This window comes from Erpetoichthys calabaricus, chromosome 5 (assembly GCF_900747795.2).
Source record: "Erpetoichthys calabaricus chromosome 5, fErpCal1.3, whole genome shotgun sequence".
NCBI lineage: Eukaryota > Metazoa > Chordata > Cladistia > Polypteriformes > Polypteridae > Erpetoichthys > Erpetoichthys calabaricus.
In genome coordinates, this window is record NC_041398.2 from 216,770,865 (window position 1) to 216,797,842 (window position 26,978).

The following is a 26,978-nucleotide window of genomic DNA, read 5'->3' on the forward strand; positions in this document are numbered from 1 at the left end:
GTGGCTGAATTCAGAATGGCTGTCAGAAAATGGGGTGAGCACAACTGTGCTGGAATGCTGGCATGCAGTCACTAAATATAATATGCCCAGCAATTTTCAGTCATGTAAAATGGCATGGTCCACTGTTGAGATCAGCGACTGCAGTCAGCAAGTCTGATATATCCAATGACTAGAACACGTGACATCGTCTTTAATCTGTCAAAGTAGGTCATGCTGTTCAGCCACATGCTGCACTTGGTTGCTCTTCTCTGCTCAACTACAAGTGCTGCTATGTCTTTTTTGGAGTATGGAAACCCAACCGCCAGATTCAGGCTCAGTACCACCTTAAAGAGACTAACTTTATTTGATTTTTTTAATATAATGTGATGCATAAGTCACTGCCTTGCACCCAAAAGACAAGGCTGAGTCTAAGAACTTCAGGAAAACCAGCTTTATTCAATTTGAAACAGGAAGAGCAAGGTTATTTATAGCAGCGGGAGCTACCACTCTACTACACACAGACACAGCAAACGGACAGGATCGGGGACAGGTCAGTGGCTAAGTTATAACATTCCCTGCATCACTCATTGGGCAACAGACACATTGTGCGCGGAGGCGGTGAGCTTGCAGTTGCCTCTGTCATGCTGTGAACCTGCAGTTGTCTCAGCAACGGACAAGCAGCCCTCCACAGACACGTCAATCGCGTTTCAGTGTGTCGCCCTGTTGGAGAGGGTCTCAATAAGACAGTTTTATTTACAGTATGGTTTTAATTGCTTCTACAGTGAGAGTGTTGTATTAATGTTGACCCCTAAATCTTTTTAATAGCTTACTTCCTTTAGATGAGCAGCACTCACGTTGCATTTTTAATTCATACTAATATTAACATGCATGTTAATATTTTGCCTGTGCTAATCAGTTCTCCACATTCTGAATTAAACTAACTTAATGAACACAAGTGTTCACCCAGACTGGCCATTGTTCCCAACTTTTGAATTGATTTCTGCCTCCTAAGTATCTGCTAACCCCACAATTTTCAGTGTTTTCTGAAAGTTTATCCGAATCAATGCCATTAATAGATACTGAAAAGAGGACATTCTTTTACTGTGGATTTCTTTTATTAATAATTCAGCATTAAGATCCTAATAATGTTGATCTGAGGAGTATATGCTTTCCTACTCCACCTACCAGGTATTTTATGTTATATCTACTTGCACAATTAATCTACTGGGGTAAGCATGTTTTTGTTTAGCTGCTTCTTTTTATTTTCACTAAGTTTTCCTTTGTATAAAGTGTAAAAATAATTATTTCAATTAAAACAGAATTGTTAGATCATGTAAGACATAACTAAGCATCTCTGGAAATGTTATGATGTTTTCAAAGGACAAAACCAGAAATGAATCTAGACAATGAACTGCCAGTACCAATAATGGCCATCCCATCATTCAACCAGCAAAATACGGTATTTACATTATGTTTAATTTAAACAGAAAGTAATGTTCAGTCCAGCATTAATGATTACCATTAAACTCATTCCAATCATCAGATGCAGAACTGTACATGTGGCCTTGAGAAATTACCAAGGATTCACTCACATATGCTTGTAGAGTAATGCCATTTGATGGTATTGTTATGACATTGACCGTAAGAAGAGTATTGTTCTAATTCTCCAACTTGGAAATGGCAGATAGCAATAGAAAATAATTGTTTTCTTTTTTATTTGTGGTAAGACAGTATTGTAGGGATTGTTACGGCACATTGTCAGTGCTTGGCTTTGCTGCTTATCTGCCACTCTGACAACTGGAGCCTGCCTTATGCTATATGCTTGCTGGGACTGGCACGACCCTGGATGGATGGAATAATTAAATAGGTACTACGAAGATATTTCAATATTCCTTAAAACTTTTGAAGAATCGGCGTTCTAAGCTTACAGATGGTTTGACATTTATTACAGCGCTGATTTTGGGGCGATTGGTTACTTGGAGAAAGAAAAGGAAGGGCAGGAATTGGGAGTTGGTACGTTTGAAAGAGACAGTACTGCTGCAATAAATTATTTCATTGAGGGTCGCACACGGCACAGCAAGCATCTTGCGGGAGGCAGGAACAATCTGTGGACGGGGCGCCAGCTCATTGCTACCACTGCATCAATGTGCCCCCATGTTTAATACATGCTTTAATTCATTTCATCATGAAAATGATATCAAGTATACATCTTAGTATTTCAATTGTTCAGAGAGCTGTAATATCATTAATGTAATGTATTCTGTGTCCTTTCAGCATAAGCTAAATCCCGTTTAAAAAGCACGTAGTGATTCACACACAGAGTGTATAGAAGAACATATAGAATACAAAGCATTTAACGTGCTACTTTAGTTATGATGGGATTTAAGAAACTAATAAATTAAATGATTTTAATATGAAGTTTATGACGTTCTACTCAGTCATTCAGTCATTTTCCAACCAGCTATATCCTAACACAGGGTCACAGGGGTCCGCTGGAGCCAATCCCTGCCAGCAAAGGGCACAAGGCAGGAACAAATCCCTGGGCAGGGCACCAGCCCACTGCAGACATTCTACTTTAATGACAAAATAAACTACATGATTAAAGGAGAAATTTCTAGATTGAAGTTGACATTTCTACAATTTTTTTCCACTGTGTCCCTATTTTGTTTTTCTTTTCTCTGTACCCTAATAAGCTTTCATATGACACTCAGACGATGAGCTATAACTTGCCTTTTCACGGCAACTTTTATATCTGACCACTTCTTTTTTATTTCGGGCACTGTGTGACTTTCTGAACTTGAACTTTCAAGTTTCTCCACCACTCTCTGTCACTCAAGTTCCTTTTGTTGTTCATGCCACAGCTTAAACTAACAAATAGTACAATTTTCCTTGCCTCCATTTGGTATTTGCTGAAATTCTTTTTCCCCCGTGCTTTTGCCATTGTCTTTTCACAAAACGCTGAGCATAAGGGGTTATTTATATTGATTTGCATATTCAAAGGGGGTTAATTCTAGGAGGAGGAATTTATGTACTGGAAGAACATGGAACTTGCTGTATGCACAGATTTATGGATCTGGGTATTTTTGTGGGCGCGCACATTTCTGTTTTTGTCCGTATGCCATGTTTTAGTGTGAATTCTATGCAAACCGTTATACATGAGGCCCCTGGAGGTTAATACTTACATTTTTAGTAGAATAATTCAGTTTTCGGCAATCTGTTACTAGATATCTGCTAAGGCGCTACAACAGTCTAACAAAGTACCTCTAAGCCTTATCACTATTTCATATAATAAATTCTTTTGCAACCAGTTTGTCAAGAATTAATGCTGTAGTGAAAGTTATAAATTCATGTACACTGCCTGTTACCCAATACTCAATGACAAGTACTTCACAAGAAAGTATTAGATTACATAACATATCAACTTCAATCCATTTAATTCAATGAAGGGTTGTGAGGGCAGGAGTCTTTTCTGACAACAGTGGTCACCAAGCAGGAGCCAACCTTGGAAGGGTTACTAGATAGATAGATAGATAGATAGATAGATAGATAGATAGATAGATAGATAGATAGATAGATAGATAGATAGATAGATAGATAGATAGATAGATAGATAGATAGATAGATAGATAGATAGATAGATAGATAGATAGATATGGCACACATATTCTCACCCTCACACTCAGATTGGAAAAATTTAGGATGTGATTGATTGATTGATATGCCCCAAATGCTTTTGTATCGGGGGATAAAATACAAAATAACTGAAGAAAAACCCACATGCACAGAGAACACCATTATACCCCAACACAAACAACTAAGCATGAGATTCAAACCCAAGGGCACTGGATTCATGAATCAGAAGCCGTAACCACTACAACACCCAAACTGAAAGTTGAACTTATGAATCCGCAAAAATTCATCCATTTTCAGATCCCTTTTCATTCATTTTAAGGATGTGCAGCAAGAGAACTCCAATGTACAGCATTGCATGCAAGTTCAGAATTAGTCAAAGATAGAATGTCAGCCAGTAAGGCACATCTCCAATAAATACATTATAACAATTCTGATGGCTTCTTGGAACTGTGGTGTAAAAAGGAAGTTACATTTAGTGACAGCACCTCCTCTCGTCCTGGAGTGGTGTCACTCACTTTACTAGAGCTAGGAAGATGATTCCCAAGTGAAGATACGTGACAGTAGCCACCAAATAGATCAATTCATTTTTTCATCTGCTTCATTTGCCAGTTGAAGTATGACACAAAATCCTCCTCAGTCAATTAGTCTAACTCACCATTCACATCTTTATGGGGTTCTTTGATTTTTGAGAACAATCAATGGTTGCAGGCTCTCATGTCTGAAGCGTAGAGAGAAGGTTTCACCAGCTCAACACCAGACTGCTAAACAGTGGCCATGATCAGCTTGAGAGTGTGTGTTGATGCGTTATAGTGATGGAGGAAAGATGTGGCAAGAGTGATCTCTCCTCAGTCCGTGGAAAGCTTTGGGCAAGCAGACTTCCTAGTACCACATAGCTGTCACTGTGGCCCCTTCCTCCAGTGGCAGTAAAGTGATGAGACAAAAATGACTCACAGTGCCTTGACTGGGCCCTTGGAGCCCTTGAGAAGCCATAGTTTCGGTTGAGTTTTGGTTTTAGGATCAAAAAAATTTAAACTAGGCTTCATATCCATTCACCAAAAAAAAAATCAACTTTCAGAGACTAGCCTTCTTGAAAATATACAAGAAAGACTTGTCAGAAACTGACTTGATGCTGTTTCAGTTCTTCTCTCAGCAGATGTGGCACCCAGCAGGCAGAAAGCTTGCAAAAAATTCAGCTCCCTGACTTCCTGTGGGGATGAAATTTTTGTAAAACTCAGGAATAATGGAGCTCTTTAGGAAAATCGATGTGAACACCAGGAATGCTCAAGGAAGACTGATGGCTCAGGACTTTCTCAATGGCCCTGGTATTACAGTTATATTTGTAATAATGTCTGAAGGTTTTTATCCTTCTTGCTGGATTAATTAGTGACTGTAAATTGGCTCTGGGATGGACTGGTAGCACACATTCATGGTTGGTTCCTACCTTCTTCTTGAAGTTGTTCTGCTATGCCGTGACCCATAAATGCTGAAACAGACCAAGCAGGCCTAAGAATGTTGTGTCCTGTTATCATTACATGACAAATTTAAGAGTGATGCCATTACAACTGTTACACTATATGCAGTTAAAAAAATTATGCTCTCCATTTTTTATTTAAAGAGAGTTTATTGAGAATAACATCCAAGCTGTTTATCCATTAATCTGTTGATAAACAATGTCACTGATCTCACAGAAAATCTATAGTGTAAGTTGATGCTTCATATGCAGCATATGATCTGAGGCCAACTAAATAAATAGTTTGAGTCCAGCTAAGCTATCAAGCTCCTAGCTCCTCACAGCAAGTTATCAGCACCAGAAGCAATTCATTTTATATTTATGTCACTCCTTGACCAGTGGGCACACAACAAGAAAGTGGGTTGTTTTTTAAGTTTGGAAGTGTATGTCTTTTTAATTTAGCAGAAGAAACAGCAAAGGGGCAATACGGCTCAATTGTTTCAGAACAAAATTGCTTCCACCCAAAAGACGTTCTGTTGATATCCCAACCCAGCCACAGGCACACATGGTGACATCCTTATAATATAAAATCAAGCAGTGGATTCTGCAGTACATGGTGATACATTCTCCAGGGGATCATTTTGGAACAAACAGCCCTGTTTCAATGCAAGGATATGTTTCATGTACAATGAGGTGTATTAAAAAAAAACTTTGGAATGCAACATGATTCTTCTTCACATAGACAAGATAGCACAACAATTTAAAGGTGTGTCGGTAAAATGAAAATCCAATGATGTGAAATTATTTTAAGAGAGTAAGTCATATAAATAGATAATTGGACTCATGAGGGAATGAAATAACTTGTATCTGTCATTTTATAATTCCTTTAATGATTGGGAGTAGATGGTCTAACTGTTCAAAAAGTCTGCTATTAAGCAGCTATCTAGAATTTACACAAATACTTTAGCTTCAGGTCAGTTCAACAGCACACACGAACAACATATAGTATGTGTACTTCAGATAACAAGATATGTGAACCATTTAAATATCGTCTTGTTTGGAATGATGGCGTGTGGTGCAATGCTGCATGATGGTGAGTGGTCTGCCACCCTAAGAGACTCGGTTAGATTCCCAGTCTGGCCAGCCACTGTGCACTTTGCATATTCTCTCCATGTCTGATTGGGTTTTCTCCTTGTACATCAATTTCTGGTCAGATCTCAAAGACATGTAATTTAACTAAGTGGACAGCTCTAATCTGACCCGGCACAAGCAAGGGTTTCTTCAAATGTGCCATGTAAAGGACTGGTGCCCCGTGTCTTACAGAGGTGCTTGGAGAAACTGCAGCTTAGTAATAAAGAAAAAAGTGTTTAAAAAAGGGTGGACAGACTAATAAAATAACAACATTTGCCTTATATAAGCTAGCAATTTGCATAAAAAATATAATTTTATTTGTGAATTGTGAAAAGATAAAAAACATAACAGTTATAGTTAGAAAATTAGAATAAGAGAGGGAAAGGGGGCATCATCCTCACAATTTGCTCCTCTACATAACCATAAATTCTTACAAAGACCATAAAACAGACTGTGAATATCAAGCCAGCTTTTCCAGTCCTTTGAAAACAAATCCTCAGGGAAGTTAAACTTCTCTAAAAAATGCTCTGAATTTAATGCATGAATTTACTGACTGTTCTTTCTATCTTTCTTTCTTGTTTGCTTGCTTGCAATTAGACCAGGGGCCTGCAAATTCAATACTGTCGTTTTCTCATTTATTGTTGTTGAAGCGCTTATTACTCTAGCAACATCTTTATGCTTCATTTTAGTTGACTTGCTTGGTAAAACGGCACAACCATATTGGCTTATGTTTAGTTTTTAAAGCAACTGCATTCAGTGTTTTAATGGCTACTTATTTGCAATACAATACAAATGACCAACAAGCCAGCAGTAATCCTTCAAACTTGTTTTCATGAGGTATCTGGTTAAATAAAATATCTGGAAGACAAAAAGTGAAGGACTGAGAATTACTCATCCATTTCAGGCTACAAATCATTTGGATGATATCCTTAGTACTAGGGTGTTGTACCACGTTAGCCATTATGGATGCAATGAGAAGTCAAGCAAAATGACACCTTTGATTGGCTAACTGAATTACTGATCACAATATGCAAACTTTCAAGGTAACTGAGGCCTCTACAACCTGCCTGAAGGAGGGGCCCTCAGTTGCCTCAAAAGCTTGCATATTGTGATCGGTAATTCAGTTAGCCATGGAAAGGGATGATATCCTTCAAAAGGAAAAAGTATGTGACGTAAGAACGACCTGACATTGTAGAATGAAAATCCTAACCAGCCATAAAATTAAGTAAAATGTGTTATTGACAAGGGTTATTTTCTAATAATGCAATTGGGTTGAAAGAAAAAAAAGTGCAGCCACTACGTCCCTCTAAGACCATTTATTATGTAATGTCTCTGTACTTGTGTATAGATTGTATGCCACGCTGGACTGGCATTTGAAACAAGGAATAGTTCTACTTTGTGCTCAGTGTTTACTCATTATACCTCATTGCTCAGGGTTCACTTAAAGACGAACAGATGACTGAATGGGTGAACAGAACCTCATATCAGGCTCATCTGTACAATAATGACTACAATTTTTACATTATACAATATATTTAATATTCACCTGTTTTCTGAACATCTTTAAGTCTGACAGGTTTCTGGGGAATTGAGTAATTTATATCAGTTTGTGCATCTCTGTATATGCTCAGTATTCAACACCTTTAGGTCAAAACAACTGATTTTACTGTCTGTACTGTAGCTGGCAATTTTATTACTGAGGATATTTAAAATATATTTATGAAATTCATAGATAGATAGATAGATAGATAGATAGATAGATAGATAGATAGATAGATAGATAGATAGATAGATAGATAGATAGATAGATAGATAGACAGACAGAAAAGACAATATATAATAGATAGATAGTCCCTTACTATGGGTTATTCTCTAAATAATGCACTGCAATCTCAAGATACTGGCCTGCTTAAAAGTTCAAGATGAATAAATCCAGCGTAAAAGATAAAGCCAACCAAAATTTTGGAATAATCTATTTACCAAATAAGTATTGTATTAAAAAAATGCTGAATACTCACTATTTTAGTTTAGTATACACTTGTAGGGAAACTGGGCTGATGCTTTATAAATTGCCCTCTTTGTAATTATTTGTAGTGCTTGGTTTCATTTTTGCTATTACTAAGTCTTTTTCGATTTTGATTGTCTTTTCAGTGTCCATAGTGGCATTCAGTCTGCTTTAGAGTTCACGCATGATCAAAAACAATAGAGCTATTTTTTACTTAGATGAAATTGTTGTTGTTTGCCTACTGAATGAGCCATTTTAACAGATATTTTCAGGGTTCACCCAGGTTGCCCAGTTGTCTCAAATCTTTGGGTTCATTAGAGCAAAAGCCTTTAATGGCTGAATGCCATCCTTCGTGGGCCACCTTTTATGACATGCAAGAGGACTAGTGACCTTATTATAGCCTCAGGTCACAGCGATCAGATATGTCTATGCCTCATCTTGTGGTTCAGCTGGTTCTGCAGCTCAGCATTAGCAAGACCAAAGAACTGGTGGTGGACTTCTGAAGTACTAAGAAGCCTCTGAGACCAGTTGCCATTCAGGGGGGAGGACATGGATGTGGTGCAGAGCTAGAAGTACCTGGGAGTTCACATAAACAACAAAATGGATTGATCTGACAACATAGTGGCTCTGTTCAAGAAGGGCCACAGCAGACTGCACTTGCTAAGGAGACTCAGGTCTTTTGATGTGTGCAGCAAACTGGTGGAAATGTCCTACCAGTCCATAGTCGCCAGTGTGGTCTGCGCTGTGGTCTTCTGGGAAAGCAACCTGAGCACAAAAGAAGCACAGTGCCTGAACAAACATCAAGAAAGCCTGCTCCATCACTGGAAGCTTTTGTGGAAAAGAGAATGATTTCAAAACTGGATACCATCATGACAGATCTCCTTCATCTCCTCCACCAGGCGCTTTCTTGTAGCAATTTTAGCCACAGGCTCATTTAACTACAGCATTTTTAGAAGTGCTTCTGCCCACTGTTATCAAGCAATTCAATGCTTCCACCTGATATATTTGTTAAGTTTATTTTTATTTTTTATTGGTTGATTGATTGGCTGTATTATCTGTCCTGCTGCTGTATGCCTTAGAGTTTCCCTATTGGATTAATAAAGTTTATCTAATCTAATCTATATTAGTTAATGTTTCTGTGTTTTTTCAACATTGCACATCTTTTTTCATACTGTATTTGCTATTAAGGTATAGCGTGCTATGTTCTTAAATGGAAGTGTATGAAATAAGAATAAATTGAAACTAATTAACTGAAATTGGCTAACTGGATTACTGATTACAATATGATAGATAGATAGATAGATAGATAGATAGATAGATAGATAGATAGATAGATAGATAGATAGATAGATAGATAGATAGATAGATAGATAGATAGATAGATTCTTAAATGGAAGTGTATTAAATAAGAATAAATGTAGACTGATATTGAAAATGAATTCAGTTAAAGGACACACTACCACAGAATACACTTCATTAGGAGCAGCAGTCTCTACTGTACTACTCTACTGTTTCTTCTGTATTGTCTGTTTGCCTCTCCCATGTGTCCTGTGTGAGCGCAGCTTAGCACTACTTACTTTACATAGTAACAGAACACACAAAAAGGGCTTTAGTTTTAATAAATGAATAATAATAATAATAATAGTGACCCAAGGTAGTTGAGTTCCATGTTGACTTTGTGTCAGCCACTCGCATGATCTGGCCGTGTCCTTCTGGGTTAAACACGACTTACTCTAAGAACCTTTTGAGCCCGATGATGTGCTTGCTATGTTGTAACAATCTGGCAGTTCATTAAAACAGGACTGCTCTCACACAAACATCACAGATTGAATCAAAATGGGAGGACAAAGGTGAATCATTGGCATAGAAGGCACTTTGAATTATGGAATGAATGCCAGGTGATGTGGGCTGGTGAGGGACAAATTAACTCCTGGACTTAGGTGCCTACAGAGTGTACAGGCATCCAGACCCTCACATAGGGGCTCTGAAATTCAAAAACGTAGGTAAAAGTGCTCAGGCACCCAGAGACAAATCTGAGTAGGTTTCAAAAACCAAATAAAAATAATTCCATATGACAATGTCACACACACCCATTAAATGAATAACTTAGGCAGACAAATATTAGAATTATGGTTCACTAGTATTTCCCAGAAAACCTCCCAATAGTGATAGCCCACAAACATTGTTCAGCAGTACATCAGCCTCCATTTACTGCAGCGCCCAGAACATCATTAAACTCCAGCAAGTTCTACTGTTGGGTTACAATTTCTATCTTCTCTTATAGTTGTAACTTTAAAAACTGCTAAACAAAAAGAAAGTGGCAATGAACCAAATATGAAATAAACCTAAACAAACCTTTAAATTTTCACATAACTAAAATGCAACACTATAATCAATATGATGCATATCTTTTATAAATTAATTTACAGAAATTTGTCAGATTATTAAACAATTATATAGAATTGCCTTATTTTTAACCTACACAATATTAGATTTAAAAATACAGTTTTAACTCAGTTTCGATTAATTTTGCAAGGAGACATTTTTTCACTTTAATGCAATAATAGCATGCTAACTCTGCATGTGTCAGACCTCTGCAGACATCAAACCAGAGCATCCTCTCTGAATCACCTCCGAATGTTTTCATTAATCGTCCTTACAAATCCCCACATCACTAAACACAAGCACAGCTTTGCTGTTAGTGAGGATCAGCCAGAAACTCTCATTTTTCATTTTAGCCAACACTCTTAAAAGTAAAGGTGCCAAAGTGGTCCTCCAGAGCAGTGCCACATGGTAACAATTCTTGGTTCCCATAAAAAGAACCACCCATATAAAGGAGACAGAAAGAATATATATCTGTTTAGAACAGGTTCCATACATAACCATGAATAATTGATAAAGAGATTTATAAAATACCAGTGCATTCGTGATTTTAAGAAGACGGTAACACAGGCTAAGTTCCGATTTTCTTGATCGGTCAGCCTCTTTCTAAGTATAGCTTAGTATGCATTAAAGAGTTCTGTTTTGTCCGAACGTTTTCAAAGCATAAAGAACAGATTTCATATGCAAGAAACCCTTCACTGAATGAAATGGTTCTTTGCCAAGAAAAGATTCTGCGAGGAACCACCCAACCCAGTAAAATGCCATTAAAGAGCCGTAATTAATAAGAGGGTTGATGGATTGGCACCACGGCAGATCATTAATAGCAGCTCGAGTGCTCTGCAAAATCTTTACTATTTTCAAACATATTACATTATATATTAGTAAGTGTGCTGTGCAAACTATACTGAACTATTTAACTTAAACAAAAATGTTCTTTCACAATGGAATGTATACACGATTATGTGACATCTGTAGAGTAGTTCGTTTGTAGTTAGTAAAAATTCTATAACACGTTTTTCCTGGGAGAAAAAAAAAAACCAAAGAAACAGTATACCTGTAACTATTATTAATATGTGATCACGGGAAGTCCATAGTAATAAAAACAGACATTCGGTCCCCCCATCGCGATCTCTTCACAAACACCGAATAAGTCACAAAGTCAGTAACTGCTGAAAAAGCGCGACCTCTTTTAATTATTCAATGATCTGCCTTTCTCACATATCGGGGGTCTTTCTGTATTGTGAAGCACCTGGGCGAAGAGCTCATTCGGTTCTTGAAAATAATAAATATTATTTTAATAATTGTGGAAGAGTGAAACGAAAAATAAATAAAGCAATTGGAACGTTTTAGTCACTGGTCTTAAAATGAGTCATTTAATTGCCAATTTATTTTTAGTTTGCGCTCATCATGGCCAGATTTTAACTGACAAGTTTTATCAAAGTTTTAATTTCGTTTTGGATGTTTAGAAAAAAAAAATCAGCCCAGCGTTATTCTTTTTCGTTAAGCAATAAGGGAGCGGCAGCCAGTCCTTGTAGCCTCGGCTGTAAAGTAGGAAGCAACCCGGGACTGACGGCAGGTTGGCAGGAAGATCATTGCAAGCACTGCATGCTTTTAACACCGACGGGCCATTTGTGAATGAAATGCGATACGTTTCAAAGGGAACTTAAATAAGAAAGAAAGAAAGAAAGAAAGAAAGAAAGAAAGAAAGAAAGAAAGAAAGAAAGAAAGAAAGATGTTGGTAATAATAGCAGTATTTATATTCTTAAACTTTAGCTCATCAAATATTTAAACCCTTTCGTGCACGGCGTCGTGTTATTGGACCATATTCTCGACTTTATCTAAACGTTACGATGATAGTATTAAATCACATAACTGCTTCATATGATATACTTCTAAAACTTACTGCGTGCGAAAATATTTCTTCATTTTTAGATAAACACTGACATTTGCGTGCCGCATTTTTGCCCCCCAAAAGTTATAAGGTTAACCTTCGAAACATTGTCCCATAAAATACATATTATAAAAATGAACATCTACTTATAACGATTTTTAAAATATAAATTATAAGAACTGTCGTTTCATGACAAAGAAAAGTGTTGGATTAGATCAAGTAACAGCGACCAGTTACTGAATATAAATAAAAGCAAACCGTTAGTTGCAAAGCGAAGTTACCATAAAATGGTGCACAGTTGTTAATCGTAATATTACTACTAACTTTAAAGATTGCCATTTTAAACCATGCCCATTTCATCCATAGATGTAACTCTTTAATTCATTTTGCTTAGGTGAAATAGTATTTTACTTATTTTAACACAATATCTCGAATCATGTAAACCTGCAAAACAGGGACTGTACAAAATGTTTTCCTATTATAAAAATTACAACGGTTTTCTATTAACTAACCGTATACAGCCTAACAACGTTTTTATTCGAACAGCACTTTAGAGCTTAGCTTTAAACAATCTACACATACAAAATTAATAAATAAATACAATTGGGTGTACCACCCAGGCTGGATCTTACAGTTAATCTCATACTCACCACAACACAACATTGGAATTAATTAGTCGTGAAAGTTGATGGTTTGGTGAAAAAAAATGTAAAAAGTAAATAAAAAAATATAGATAAAAAAATTAGTAAAGTTGAAATGCATAGAAAAATGTAATTAATGCAGTAATAGCAAAGAAAAATGAACGTTTTCATGACATAGTATGCATTTATTTATGTATTTATTTATTATTATTTGATTGGTTGGTTGATTGATTGATTTTACGCCCTTCGACTACTACTAAAATAAGATAATTAAAATTATGTGCTTATCACTAATGGTGTATTTTTTTCAGCTGTGCGTTAAAAATAAGAATATAATATTAATTTTATATTTTCAAATTGTTCTCTGCTTTAATGTTATTAAGGTAACCGTTGCTATACTTCATAGCAAATTTGATTAACGTTTTCCAATGTATGATATCTAAAATTAGTCAAAATAAAATTCCTCACAGCCATTCAATGTTTAAATACAAGCCATAATATGTGAACACAAAACACTGTTATCGAACGGTACCCGTTTGCATCCTCATTTTTGTGTTCAAAAGTAACTATTTTTTATTTTAAGCAAATTAATCAGCATAATCCCTCCTCCTTTGAACATGAATCATTTATGTTTCTTGTAATTATGCATAGTGTTATCAGCCTTATTGATTGAATCACATGGGGGTTTACTATCCCCACAGTGCCGTTGTGTTCATTTTTGGCCGCCCACCATGAACTACTTTAAAGTATTTGAAGTAAATCTAAGAGTATGCGCGGATTTTTTCTTCCACCATGTTATATTCTCTGTTTAGATTTAAGCTAATTTGTGTATTAATTGTGAAAACCCTAAATGGACATTTGTGCTAGCGTAATAGGTGAAATGACAAAAGCCTTGGGGTTGTGACCTCTGGTCCTTCAAGTGACCCTTTCGACCTGGGACTCCTGACCTTCTCGGTTAATATATCACAGTGACGTAAAGCAGCAAAAGGGCCACCTAGGATCTTTAAAAAAAAAAAAAAACAATAGTTTCAATTCTCTATATTAAGTATACTTTTACACTTTGCATTGTTATCTGTTTATAAATGTATTGAGCAAAATTGTACAAATTCGCAAATAACAGACAAATATAACTAACAATCATTTTTACTCTCTATAAAAGTGCCGCTGTTATTTGTGATGAGGTCATAGACATTGCTAATGAAAGATTCAGTTAATGAACTCAATATGCATTTTTATACAAAATAGTTTCTTGTGCAAGTACAAAAAATAATTAGGAATAAATTCGACAAAACAGTAATACGCCAAGGAATGAAAAAGTGTATTCTGACTGACGCTACGAGAAAATAATAAAATAATAATAACAAACACGCAGCATACACACCAAAATACAGCAATGGAAAACGAAGGGGAATTTAGAGGGAGAAGCTTTTAGAAAATACCGAGGAGACGGCAGAGATAAAACAACTTGAGCGAACTAAAGGCAAAGAGGAACATTGAAAGCTAAACCAATTTGGAATGTCAAACTGTTTGAACATTTACTAGTAAGAATGATAATGATAAAATAATTCACAAACTTATCTGAAAGTTATTGGACAGGAAAAGAATGTGCATTAAGACATTAAAGATGTACGTAAAACTGAAGATCTCAGAAAGAAAGAAAGAAAGAAAGAAAGAAAGAAAGAAAGAAAGAAAGAAAGAAAGAAAGAAAGAAAGATGACAAAAATTGATTGATGATTTTCCCATTATCAAGAGAGAAAATACTACATTTTGAAATACAATGCCTTTCCAATGCACAGGAAGAAAAGAGAGAAAACAGTATTTCAGTTTATAAAATGTTCTGCTTTTGGTAGGTTTTTCTAAGGGCGTTTAGCTCAACATCAAATTCTTCAGAGGTCTTCTAATAGTCAAAATAAAGTAACAAAAATGTTAGACTGGCCAAATAAATAAACCGGCTTGTGTAAAGAGAGAACGGATACATCTCTTAAGTATTCTTTGCAAAGTGATGGTGTCCCGTCCAGCGTTGATTTTCTGCATTGTGCTCGGATGTAGTCGGGATAGGCTCCACCCAGCTACGACTTCGGGAGAATCGGGTTTAAACAATGTTATGGACATGTGAGTGGTATCGGGTTGAAATGTGTGTAGGCTGATTACACAAACGCTAGTTTAGAAAATGAATAAAAGTTATTGAAATGTAGCTCTGCGGTGGTGTTCTCTCTCTCTCTCCTCTCTATCTATCTATCTATCTATCTATCTATCTATCTATCTATATATATATATATAATATATATATATATATATATATATATATATATATATATTATATATATATATATATGTATGTGTGTGTGTGTGTGTGTGTAAAAGTTGTATTTAAAGCTAACTCTTATGTAAAATCACTAAAGTACACAATTACCACAAACATACTCACCCGCCAACACATCATTACTGTAACATCTGTTTATCAGATTGTGTTAAATTTAATTTTATTATGTGAAATATGAGTAATACTGAACGAAATAAAACAGGCATGTCCAAGAGAAACACCATAAAATTCATAATATTGTATATTATCAGGGCATTTTCTTGGTGCATATAGTCACAAACAAATTGAGCACCTTATAACTTCCCCGGGATACACTGCAGATTAGCAATAATAAACTTAATAAACATTTAAACAGTACATACAGAAACTACCAGACACGCAGTTCTAATTTTACAATTCGCTAAGTCGCATTTATTAAATCGCATTCACATGGAGATGCTCATTTACATTTACATTCGGGGTCAGCTTTAAACCTATACATGTCATGGTACCAAGACTAATCCATGTTGATAAAAAACATTTCATGTATATCCCTAAAAACACAATCAGAGATTAGAATTTGGAAAGATTTTCAGTTATATCCGTTAACCTTTCAATACCTCTGCTTATAAAGAAACTCGCATAGTCAGAGACACGAACACCTTTAAACCTTATCCTAACTCCTGTCACTCCCACAAACGGGCTGACTGCAGTAACACACGGAGCTCACGTCCTGTCAAAAAATGCAACACTTGGGACAGACTTAACCACTACCGCCGACATTTAGAGCAAATTACATCTGTCTTACACATCAATCAATACCTAAATCAAATGTTATGATTAAAAGGCTTCATGCCCCGGGCATTAAATAATCATAACATATTGATAAGGGTTTTGTTTTCCATTCGAGTCGTATTTAGGAAATGAATGCACTTACACTAGTTGAGTCAAACTTCTGAAATACGAGAGAACCGTAGCAACACTTAAACAGAATTCCTCTGATGGTAACCTAAACGTGTGTCTTGCCGCTTTTTCTTATTTTTAACGTGTTTTCCGACTTGCTTTTAGAGGCAGATCTTTTCCCAGACCTGAAAATAAAAGCTTGCTGCGCCATGCATTTTTGCATCGCGTTAAAGCTCATAATGTTAAGTCTGGGCAGTACGCCTGTGTCTTTACGTGTGTGCCTTTAGTTCTGTGTGCATCGATTAACTCGTATTACCGCCTAACCAATGTTCACTTCGATGTCGCGGTTTTTTGTAATCACTAGAAATGTGTATTCTTGTCAAATACAGGGAAGGTTCTCTGAAACTTAGAGGCTTCTGTATACATGCTGGATGTTAATAATTCATTCGGCTCTTTAACGGCATAATGCTTACTGATTTTAGTAAATCTAAATTAAAGGCTTACAATCCTAAAATTCTTGATCAAAACTTTCTAGTCACTATATCTTTAAATTTATTTATTTATTTTTTATATATGATAAATATCCAAATACATTAGTTTTAAATTGTATCGACTAGCCACTTTTAAAAATAATATTGCAATTCGGAAATTGTAAATAACAGAGACAACCTGGACTGTTTTACAGTTTTCTGTTATATATTTCACCGGGCCAGATGTTAAAACAAATTTATTTAAATAGTTAGTCTTTACACCGTGTTGCCTACCAAGGAGAAATTAAAGGTATTCTGGTGAAATAGTCTTGGATTGCGACTAAGTAAACAAGTGTATGTTACGTTTTAAAAAGCGATATAAAAGAAACTGACAAATGCGAATGCCTTTATTATCAACATATGTTGAAAGCAACCATATTGTTTAACGGTATCAAAAATTCAAGGCGATAACATTAATTTACGGTGAAGTTAAATTATATGTGAAATATAAACTGATTAGTGGCAAATGTGTCTTCATTAACATTTCTTAAGAAACAATCCCTAAAGTTGTACAAAATCAAGATACCTGCTTATCATTATTATCTTTTGGTTTTTACTCATCAATTGCTTAATGGCAAGCTTACTGTGCACTTCTCGAGAAAGTATACATTCGAGAATACTAAACCGATTTTTAAATTACAAATGCATCCAAATAATGTGATTGCCCAAAATACATTGGAGAACAGTTCTATCAAACCCAAGAGGAAACTCGGGCAGTGAAAGTACATCGCCGCTCATACCAACTTGCCATTCTTTTGTTGAACGAGGCTCTTTATACAATCAACTACAACTTCTGTCTTCTATTGTGAGCTTAATAAAAAAAGATTTCACGCTCAAGTCTCCTCTGACAAAGGATACTGATGGCACCATGTTACTCACTCGGAGTCACACGTGTGCATGCAGTTATGTAATAGATAGATAGATAGATAGATAGATAGATAGATAGATAGATAGATAGATAGATAGATAGATAGATAGATAGATAGATAGATAGATAGATAGATAGACTGTATTTCTTTATTCTTCCAAATAAATCAATTGCCCTCCTTTTGTCATATATAAAACTTGTTAATCTGACGTTTAAGAAGTTTTTGTATAGTTGCACTATAAATAGTCATAAGTTTTTAATTTTGTTTAAGTAAAGTACGCCTAATCAAATGGTAGAAAATCTCAAGAATAATTCTAACGTCAAAAGTTTAAAAAGATCAAAAACTAAGTACAGTACGTCTGCAGATTTAGATTTTTCTTTCTAAAGTCAGCCAAATTGTATTATTATTTTAATTTGCTTCTTTAATGCCAGTAGGTACTTTAATACAAACGTTTTAAGTTAAACATTAATTGTATGGAATATTGAAATGTCATGACAAAGTTTATAATAAGCCACTGGCAGTGACTCTCTTTCTTTCCTTGCTTTGAAAAGAAACTTCCAATTGATGCTAAGAGGCAATAGGGTCGATGAAGAATGTCCTTTCCGTTTTAGAAACAGTTACTCCGCTTGGGTACAATTACTAGTGCTTAAAGGTAATGACCATTTCTTGAAAGAAAGAGTGTAGAGAAAAACGACGTGTTTCGCCAGTTAAAAAGGATCGATCTATACAAAGTTCAAAGTCCTAGAAAAATGTTAATTGTAAACAACGCGTTACTCTTTAAAAACATAAGACCGGTATTAAATTCGGTTTAATATAAACGATTGTACACATAAGAGTTAAATCGTCCGAAGAAATAATCATCAAAGTTTAAGATAATAGAGACACCGCTGACTTTTCAGCCTCACGTGTTCAACGACATCCTTAGACTTGTGGCCTGCTCGTTCCAGCCTCGGCGCCCACTGCTGCCGGGATAGGCAAGGTCTCCTCGCAAAAGCAAGAAAATGGCTCGACAAATGGAAAGTACATTACATTTAATTAAAATGTAACATGTAAAATGGTTAAATAAATAAACGTGGGGGAAAAGCCACTGTTCTAATTTAACAGATTATTACCTCTTCTTTTTTTTATTCGTGTTCTGTTTAATAAGATGCGAGACACATGTATACATTTAATCATTAAAAAATATACGCATGATGCACTGTTATTTATGTATGTAGAGATATATCTAGACAGAGATATATTTTACGTTGCGACATGTATATTTTAAAGCGCAAGGTCTCACTGATGACAATAACACGTTTGCAATAAAGTCGTCAGTGACTGAGCGTCGTGCCAGGCTGCCGGCGAGCAGGAGATGCCGTTCACTCACAGCCTCCAGCGAATAGGGTTAGAAATACACACGCCACTTGCTCCCTGCATGCTCTCCCTCCCTCCCTCTCTCTCTCTCCTTCTCTCTCTCTCTCTCTCTCTCTCACTCACTCACTCACTCACTCACTCCATCATTCCTGTCCTTTCCATCCTTGGATTTGCGCTGCGATTATTTGATAGAATTACGAAACAATTCCAGGCACTTACCATGGGTCGGAGAGGGATATTAAAAGGACTATTTCTGAAGATCGCAGTGTAAAGACAGATGCAATGTAAAGCACAAACTGATTGCCAGTAACGCTATAGATTAGCATGGGGTCTGCAGCACACTGATTCTGATCAATACCCCTGCACTCACATACCAGATGGCTGGGGAAGGGAAAAAAAAAAAAAAAAAAAAAGTTCACGTGTAGTCAATCTTTAGGCCTTGCCTTCTTTATGTATAATGTTCTACTAAGGAACACACATTTAATGGCTCAAGTACTGCAACAAATGGTAACATTTGTGACAAACTGCAACTGTCCAATACAACTAGTCTTTAAATAATAATAAAAAATAATAACAGAGAACCTTAAACCTAATTCACAATCTACAATCTGTTTTACGCAATAAATGCGACCAAATTCAATGCAACAGTCAATCTGAACTTATATTTTGTATTCTTCAGCCTTTCAATCACTGGAAATAGCTTGATATTCTGCAGATTTCTTTTAAGCCATGAACAGTCATACGACAAATTTCTATCTGTAAAAATTAAATTAAGTTAAATAAAGGTCAGATATAATTGATTGATTAAGAGAGTTTTGTATAATTAATAAAAAAAGAAATAACGTGTGTTGCTGGATTAGCTTTGTTCATAACAACGTTCACCGATTGGGAGCAAAACATGTGAATCACACAGATTTTTCATTCTGTCAATTGAATTAAAAAATAAATCAAGTCGAATCAAATTTTGTTTGTCACATACAATTGAAAGGACAGTACAATGTGCACTGAACTGCTACACGTGAGTATCTTATTCATTCTCAGTTACTCTACTAGAACTACAAAATGTTGTTTCATGTTAGTTACATACAAATGTGTGGTTTTTTTTTAAATTATCGCATGATGATTTTTAAGTTCTTACATTCTGACTTATTCAAACAAGAAAAAAGGAGTGAAAATAGGCCACTGGGCAATACATTCAATTGCACGAATACTTTTCTGTTTTTAACACGAAAACAGCAATTTAACTTCCGATTTGCTTCTATTTATTTAAACTACATGGATATGGTTGTTGATATATTTGCACCCAGATAATCATATAAGTTGGCATATTCCGATTTAATATTTGGGAAGGTAACTCGCTAACAGGTACAGAGCAGAGGGCAGCAGGGTTTGGTTTTTTTTTTTTTTTTTTTTTGCCACTGTAACTTTTTCTTCAGCAAGCAGCTGAAAGTGCTCCGAGGAGGCTGACTAGGAGAGACCCCCTGGTCGTCTTTTGACAGCTGATCAAAAAGAAAATAGGTCACGCTTCTCAAACTTCTGTTCACTCTGTCCTTAATTACTGTCTTTTTAAACAATAGCAACATCTGCGCAACCTCAGCCTCCACATGCACCCTGGGCAAAAAGGCACAACCTGTTTCCGACTCATCATTTCTTACTTTAAAATCAAAGTAGAACCGCTGCTATTTTTGTGCAAATGTGCTATTGTTGTCTTAAAGTATAACTTTCTCCTTTAGGTGTATTTAAATGTTAAAAGGTATTAGGGAGACGAGATTGGAGCTTGTGTATATGTTGCAAGTAATAGGTATCCCAAATCCAAAAAGATAATTGCTGGTAATGTAGCAAGTACATTAATGATGCAACTTCTTTCAATATTATTAAACATAGAGAAAGCACTGAAACGCCTAATAGATAAGAAATGAACAAGAAAACAGGCACACAAACAGGAGAATGTAGTATTTAGTTTATGATGTTTTATGCTTTATAACAAATTGTGCAGTGACACTGAGTGGGATAGATAGATAGATAGATAGATAGATAGATAGATAGATAGATAGATAGATAGATAGATAGATAGATAGATAGATAGATAGATAGATAGATAGATAGATAGATAGATAGATAGATAGATAGGAGAATCTTTGCTTGACAAAGATCTATTTCATTTTGTAAGGATTTCTTTGCATGTGAAATCGGTTCTTTGGGCTTTGTAAAGGTTCCTAATATGTGGGCGAAACCGAAATCTTTAATGTAAAGTTGGCTACCTATATATAAGATGGTGATGGATCAAGAAAACCTGAACTTAGCCTGTGTTATTGTAGGCAGCAAGAATCCTTTAAAAATCAGGAACCCGTTGGTATTTTACAAATCTGTTATGATCTGTTCCTGGCCATTTATAGAACCTGTTTCGGATCTAAATAATTAAAGGTTCTATCTGGAGCATTCATGTGGATGACTCGTTTGGGAAACAAACATGGTTCCCCTATGCCATCGTTCTGAGCAACCATTCAGTCACCTTTAATTTTAGGATAGATAGATAGATAGATAGATAGATAGATAGATAGATAGATAGATAGATAGATAGATAGATAGATAGATAGGGTTGATGGCATTTTATTTTCCCTTATTTTTACAAAGTAATCATCTATTTTTGTTTCGGCGTACTTATTCACGTGAAATCCGATATGACACTCAAAGAACATATTAATTGAAGGAACATCATGGTTACTTTTTAAACATTATCTTCACCTTATAGATAGGATTCTGTCCGTTAAATTATATATATTGCAGTTTCATGCACGATGTATTTAGTACGCAGTTGATTAAAATTTGCCGTCTTTTTAAAAAAGGCAGAAAGTACACGCAGTGTACAGGCAGTGACGAGCTAAAAGCAGGAACCAGCGGGGCGTTAGTCCATTGCAGAGAACACTCCTTGCAAAAGCACCGAGCCAAGTTGGACTTACCCGTCACACTAACACGCATATTTTCGGGGTGTGGGTGAACTCTCGGAAGAGTTTATAAAATGAAGGTCTTAAAAACTCGACACAGAAAATTTCCGGCAAGGCCGGAACCTGAAACCATTCACTCTTCTGGAGCTGCAAGTGCAGCACCGGGCTGTATCAATGAAGCGACAATACACAGATCAGCTGTGCCTGCAAACTGCAATAGAGAAAGGTTATCTGACAGTTAATGTTTGGGCTTGTTCGTGTATATGTAGATGCTTAACCCGCCCACCCAGAATGGCTGTCAAACTTGGGGACCCTTCCATCTCTGGACATGGCACATTTTCATTGTAGAATATACTCGTGAGCTGTGGAGTACCCGGGAAAGCCTGAAAACCCTACACCATCACGGGTGTGCCTTTAGATCTGCGAAGCAGCACCGCTAATTACTGCGCCGCCGTACAGTACCGTATATGTTGTCCTATAAAATACGTTTCCGTTGCATGGGTTAACGCATGCACACAGACCGGTACATATGAATGTGAAAGCCTTTAGGTGTTGGGATATATACATATATATGAGAGTGACCGCTAATGAACGCCAAATTAATTTTACAGTAGCACAATGGAAAGTCTATGTGAGGGTTTAGGATATCATCTCAAATGTTAAATAGCCCTTACTATTGTAACATGGCTATGGTTTTAGGTAGCCTTTCAGAACTGAGGTATAGTTGCAGACACATGTATGCTATTATACGTCGACTCGCGTGAACCGATGTAAAGATGGATGGATACCTGCACGGTCACTGCTGCCACATCATCGCACTGATTAATGCCACAACCTTTATCAATCATAAGAACGGGTTGCTAAACGGCAAGGATACCCAGCAGACTTTAGGAGGGCAAATTCCAGATGTAAAAGGCGCTCACGAAGTCTCAACCGAGCCTGCAGAGCCGAGCGCCCCTCCCCCATTTCCTTCTGTCTCTCCCCCTCTCTCTTTCCGTCCCTCCCTGGACGCTGCGGATTGGAAATGCTGCCGGGATGATTATTCAGAAGTGACCAAGCTTAGAAGGGATTGCACGAATTCCAAGCCTGTTAGCGACTGAGACCCACCCACTCCGCCGTGCTAGGCTGACCGAGTAGCAAACCCATCCTGGACAGCTCCAGCTGCCTAAACAGAAGACGTAGGAGGAGGAAAGGGCTCGGACATGGCGAGGAAGAGCACTGGCCCGTCTGATAAGGATCGGTAATTTTTTTTTTTGGGGATTTTTTTTTTCAAAAACCCAAGAGGCCTTAAAATCCAATAAAACCCATCCCTGGCATTAAAAAAATACAATAGATCGATGGACTGAATGAAGACTGCCTACAACGCCTATAGATGCCTGGCCAAGGATCTGGATGCTTACGCCATGAACCCAGAGATGACAATGGACAGTATAGGAAGTCTGCATGGTGGAGTAACCCATGATCAGGATTTGATGAGTAGTCCCAGTCCCCATCACGATCGGAGCACTGGAGCATCTTTAAGGATACATCAGGACTTGGCGTCTGCATCTTCACGAACAGCTATGGTATCTAGCATGGCCACGATTTTGGATGGGGCTGGGGATTACCGTCCGGAATTGTCTCTGCCGCTCCATCACGCAATGAGCATGCCTTGTGATACTTCACCACCTGGGATGGGCATGAGCGGGACCTACACTACATTAACACCCCTTCAGCCGCTGCCACCCATCTCCACAGTATCCGACAAATTCCATCACCCTCATCACCACCACCACCACCACCATACCCACCACCAGCGTCTTTCTGGAAACGTTAGTGGGAGCTTTACCCTGATGAGGGACGAACGGGGTTTACCAGCAATGAACAATCTTTACACCCCCTACCACAAGGACATGACAGGGATGGGTCAAAGCTTATCCCCACTGGGCAGCAGTCCTCTTGGTAACGGTCTGGGTTCAATCCACAATACCCAACAAAGCCTCCATAACTATGGTGCACATGGGCATGACAAGATGCTCAGTTCCAACTTCGATGCGCACACCGCTATGCTGGCCAGGGGGGATCAGCACCTGTCCAGGGGTCTCGGGGGCCCCTCGGCAGGTATAATGCCCCATTTGAATGGCATGCACCATACTGGCCATCCAGGCCATCCTCAATCTCACGGGCCCGTGTTGGCTTCCAGCCGGGAAAGGCCGCCCTCCTCCTCTGGGACTCAAGGTAACAACTCGGGTCAGTTAGAAGAAATTAACACCAAAGAAGTGGCGCAAAGAATCACGGCTGAACTCAAGAGGTACAGCATCCCTCAGGCGATATTCGCCCAGAGGGTGCTGTGCCGCTCGCAGGGGACTCTCTCAGATCTCTTAAGGAACCCAAAACCTTGGAGTAAACTTAAATCGGGGAGGGAGACCTTTAGGCGCATGTGGAAATGGCTGCAAGAACCCGAGTTTCAAAGGATGTCAGCCTTGAGACTTGCAGGTAAGACAAGGTGGTACGACTTCTTATTACTACTGTAGATTTCGAATGTGCGCCGTTATGCTTTTGTATGTTAATCACTAAAATGCCGACCAGGATTCAGTAGGTGTGCTTGTGTGTGTGTGTATTTTTATGATAAAGTATGTTTGGAACATGAGCATGACAATTTTATACGTCTTAACCAGGGGTTGAGGTTAATGCGCCTGTGCATAATATTTAAAATTAAAACTGCAGACTGTTTCTGTTTATATTTTGGCATTGCATTAATATTTTACCGGCATATGAGTTTTTTATTTTTAAATCGGTCTTAGCTATACATGAATTTTGTATACGAATTCTGAGATACATTTGCAATAACCGTTATTTCACAAGAGCGTTGTTTCAGTGACGTCTAATTTGTCTTTTTGCATAACTTTTATCCATCCTGGCCGGTGTTTCATTAATCATTTAAAGGTGCCTTAAACATGCACAACGAGCTGGGTTTTAGTCAAACTATGTATGGCGTTGTTTCTGAAAAAGAGGTTAAAACAGAACTAATAATGCAGTCTTCTAATTACTTAATGTCTTATATTTGTGATTTTAGAAATGTCTGAACCGTTCGGTCTGATCGATACCAAGTGTAAGGCACAAGACAAAAGAACCAGTTATTTGATTCTTGATTTAGTTTTGCATTTCCCGTTATATCATGAAATTGTATATCGGCAATATCTGTTGTGAGGTTGCTTAATTGTGCTTACTATGTGTGATTCCGATTCACGGGCTCAGTTTATTGTAGATAAAGTGACTGCCAATGTAACACTCCAGCGATTAGGCCATATAGTCATCCATACGCAGCGAGGAAGACAGTTACGCTTTACAAAGAATGGCTGGAGGTTTACTTTTTCTTTGTTATAATGTTGACTGTTCCAGCATGAACAGCCCTAAATAACAGATGATGGCTTGAGATTTGTGAGGAAGGTGTTTAGGCTTTTTTCAAGTATAAGTCAATAAGTAAGAGGAGGGTTGCAGACACATAGTTGAATGGTGATTGTTGCTTGGCGAGCAAATGATGGCTCTCGTTGTAATGAAAGCGTGTAATTTTAAAAGAGCACTGAAAGGGGGTCGCAGAAAGAGAGAGAGAGAGAGAGAAAGAAAGAAAAAAAGGACACTGACGAGTCTATCGTAGTTTCTAACGAGTCTTGCGCTCCCTCTAGTGGAACTAAGTGAGATTTTACAAGTTCCCCCATTCCATTGTTCAATTTTCACATATTATTTCTAACGTTGCGTTACTGTTGTTTAAAAACTCCTTATTTTTCATTTTCACTATTATAAGTGATTATTAAATATTTACTCTTCAAGGTAGTTATCTTAAAAGTAAAGCTGATCATAACAGTTCCGTTTAAAAAATTAACAATGCAGAATGGAATCACGGAAAAATCCATTTTTAAAATGCGGCCCTTCTTGTTTTAATTCACGTATGCTTATTTCAATATTAACAAATCGAATTAGACATAACGCTATCTTAGGCACCGAGGTGCGAAGGGTGTCGTTTTTTTTTAATTATTCAGTTTATTTATTTATTCAATTAGTATTCAATCGATCGAGAAATATTTCGTTAACGCATTATTTTGTTCAGTATGTTGATAACAGCACAAACTTATAAAGAACAAGTTAAAGGAAACCTTTCAAGAGTTTAGTGTTCTTCACAATGCAATTTATCTATCCAATTCCGTTACTCTTCTATTCTCATTTAACGTTTTAAAAAATTAACCCAGCACGCGCAGGTGAATAATATTCAGTCCGCTACAAAAATAGACCTAACGTGTTTGTCACTTTGCTTAAATAAACAAGTGAACTGTAAAGTCTGCCATTAAAAATGTGAAAGTAACAGGTCTTAATAGAGCACGTGTCCCCTGTCACTTAATTAATCAACAGAGCAAAACGTGACTGCGCTCTCGGTGTTGGTGCATTTGCCTCCCATTAATCCCCACACTCGGTCGGCCTGAGCTCTGTTTTCGTAGCCGTTTGTCTGGCTTTAAATGCAGCAAAATAAAACACGTTTTCTTTTGAATTTCCTTAAGCACCAATTCTGAAATTTGTTTTTAATATATCTTATGGCAATGTTTTGGCATAAGATCGTGTAATACTGGTACACCAATATTTGATTTAATCTAGGGGTTTAATACTGACAGTATATCGAACGTTTCTTAGTGCTTCTTTCTAGCTCATATCAAAATCTGGAAATCGACTTTTAATTATTGTCATGTTTGAAATTGTGAGAAGAATGAATTAGATTCCGTTAAAACCCAAAAGATTCATCGTATCCTGCCACTGACTGCGGTTTTGGAGGGAGCATATTGTACTCGTTTATCTGTGGGGATTGGGAAAAGATGAGCAGAAGCTGCAGCAGGCAGCTTCAATGAATTATTGATAGAAATCTCTGCATGACCCAGAGCTGGAGCTCAAAACGTCACCTTGCCTTGGGTTAACCAGGCACAATGTAGAGATGG

General features: G+C 37.1%; 1 protein-coding gene across 2 annotated transcripts in view; it reads left to right on the plus strand.

The window, feature by feature from the left end:
• Nucleotides 1–23,162: 23,162 nt before the first annotated feature.
• onecut2 (one cut homeobox 2) overlaps nucleotides 23,163–26,978 on the plus strand; it is a 45,184-nt gene continuing 41,368 nt past the window's right edge. Inside the window, exon 1 of one of the 2 annotated variants that reach the window (XM_028802531.2) lies at nucleotides 23,163–24,492. In XM_028802531.2, coding sequence (XP_028658364.1) covers nucleotides 23,364–24,492 — 1,129 coding nt within the window. In that variant the 5' untranslated portion in view covers nucleotides 23,163–23,363. The remainder of the gene's footprint in view (nucleotides 24,493–26,978) is intronic. The other variant, XM_028802530.2, reaches the window with a different exon arrangement.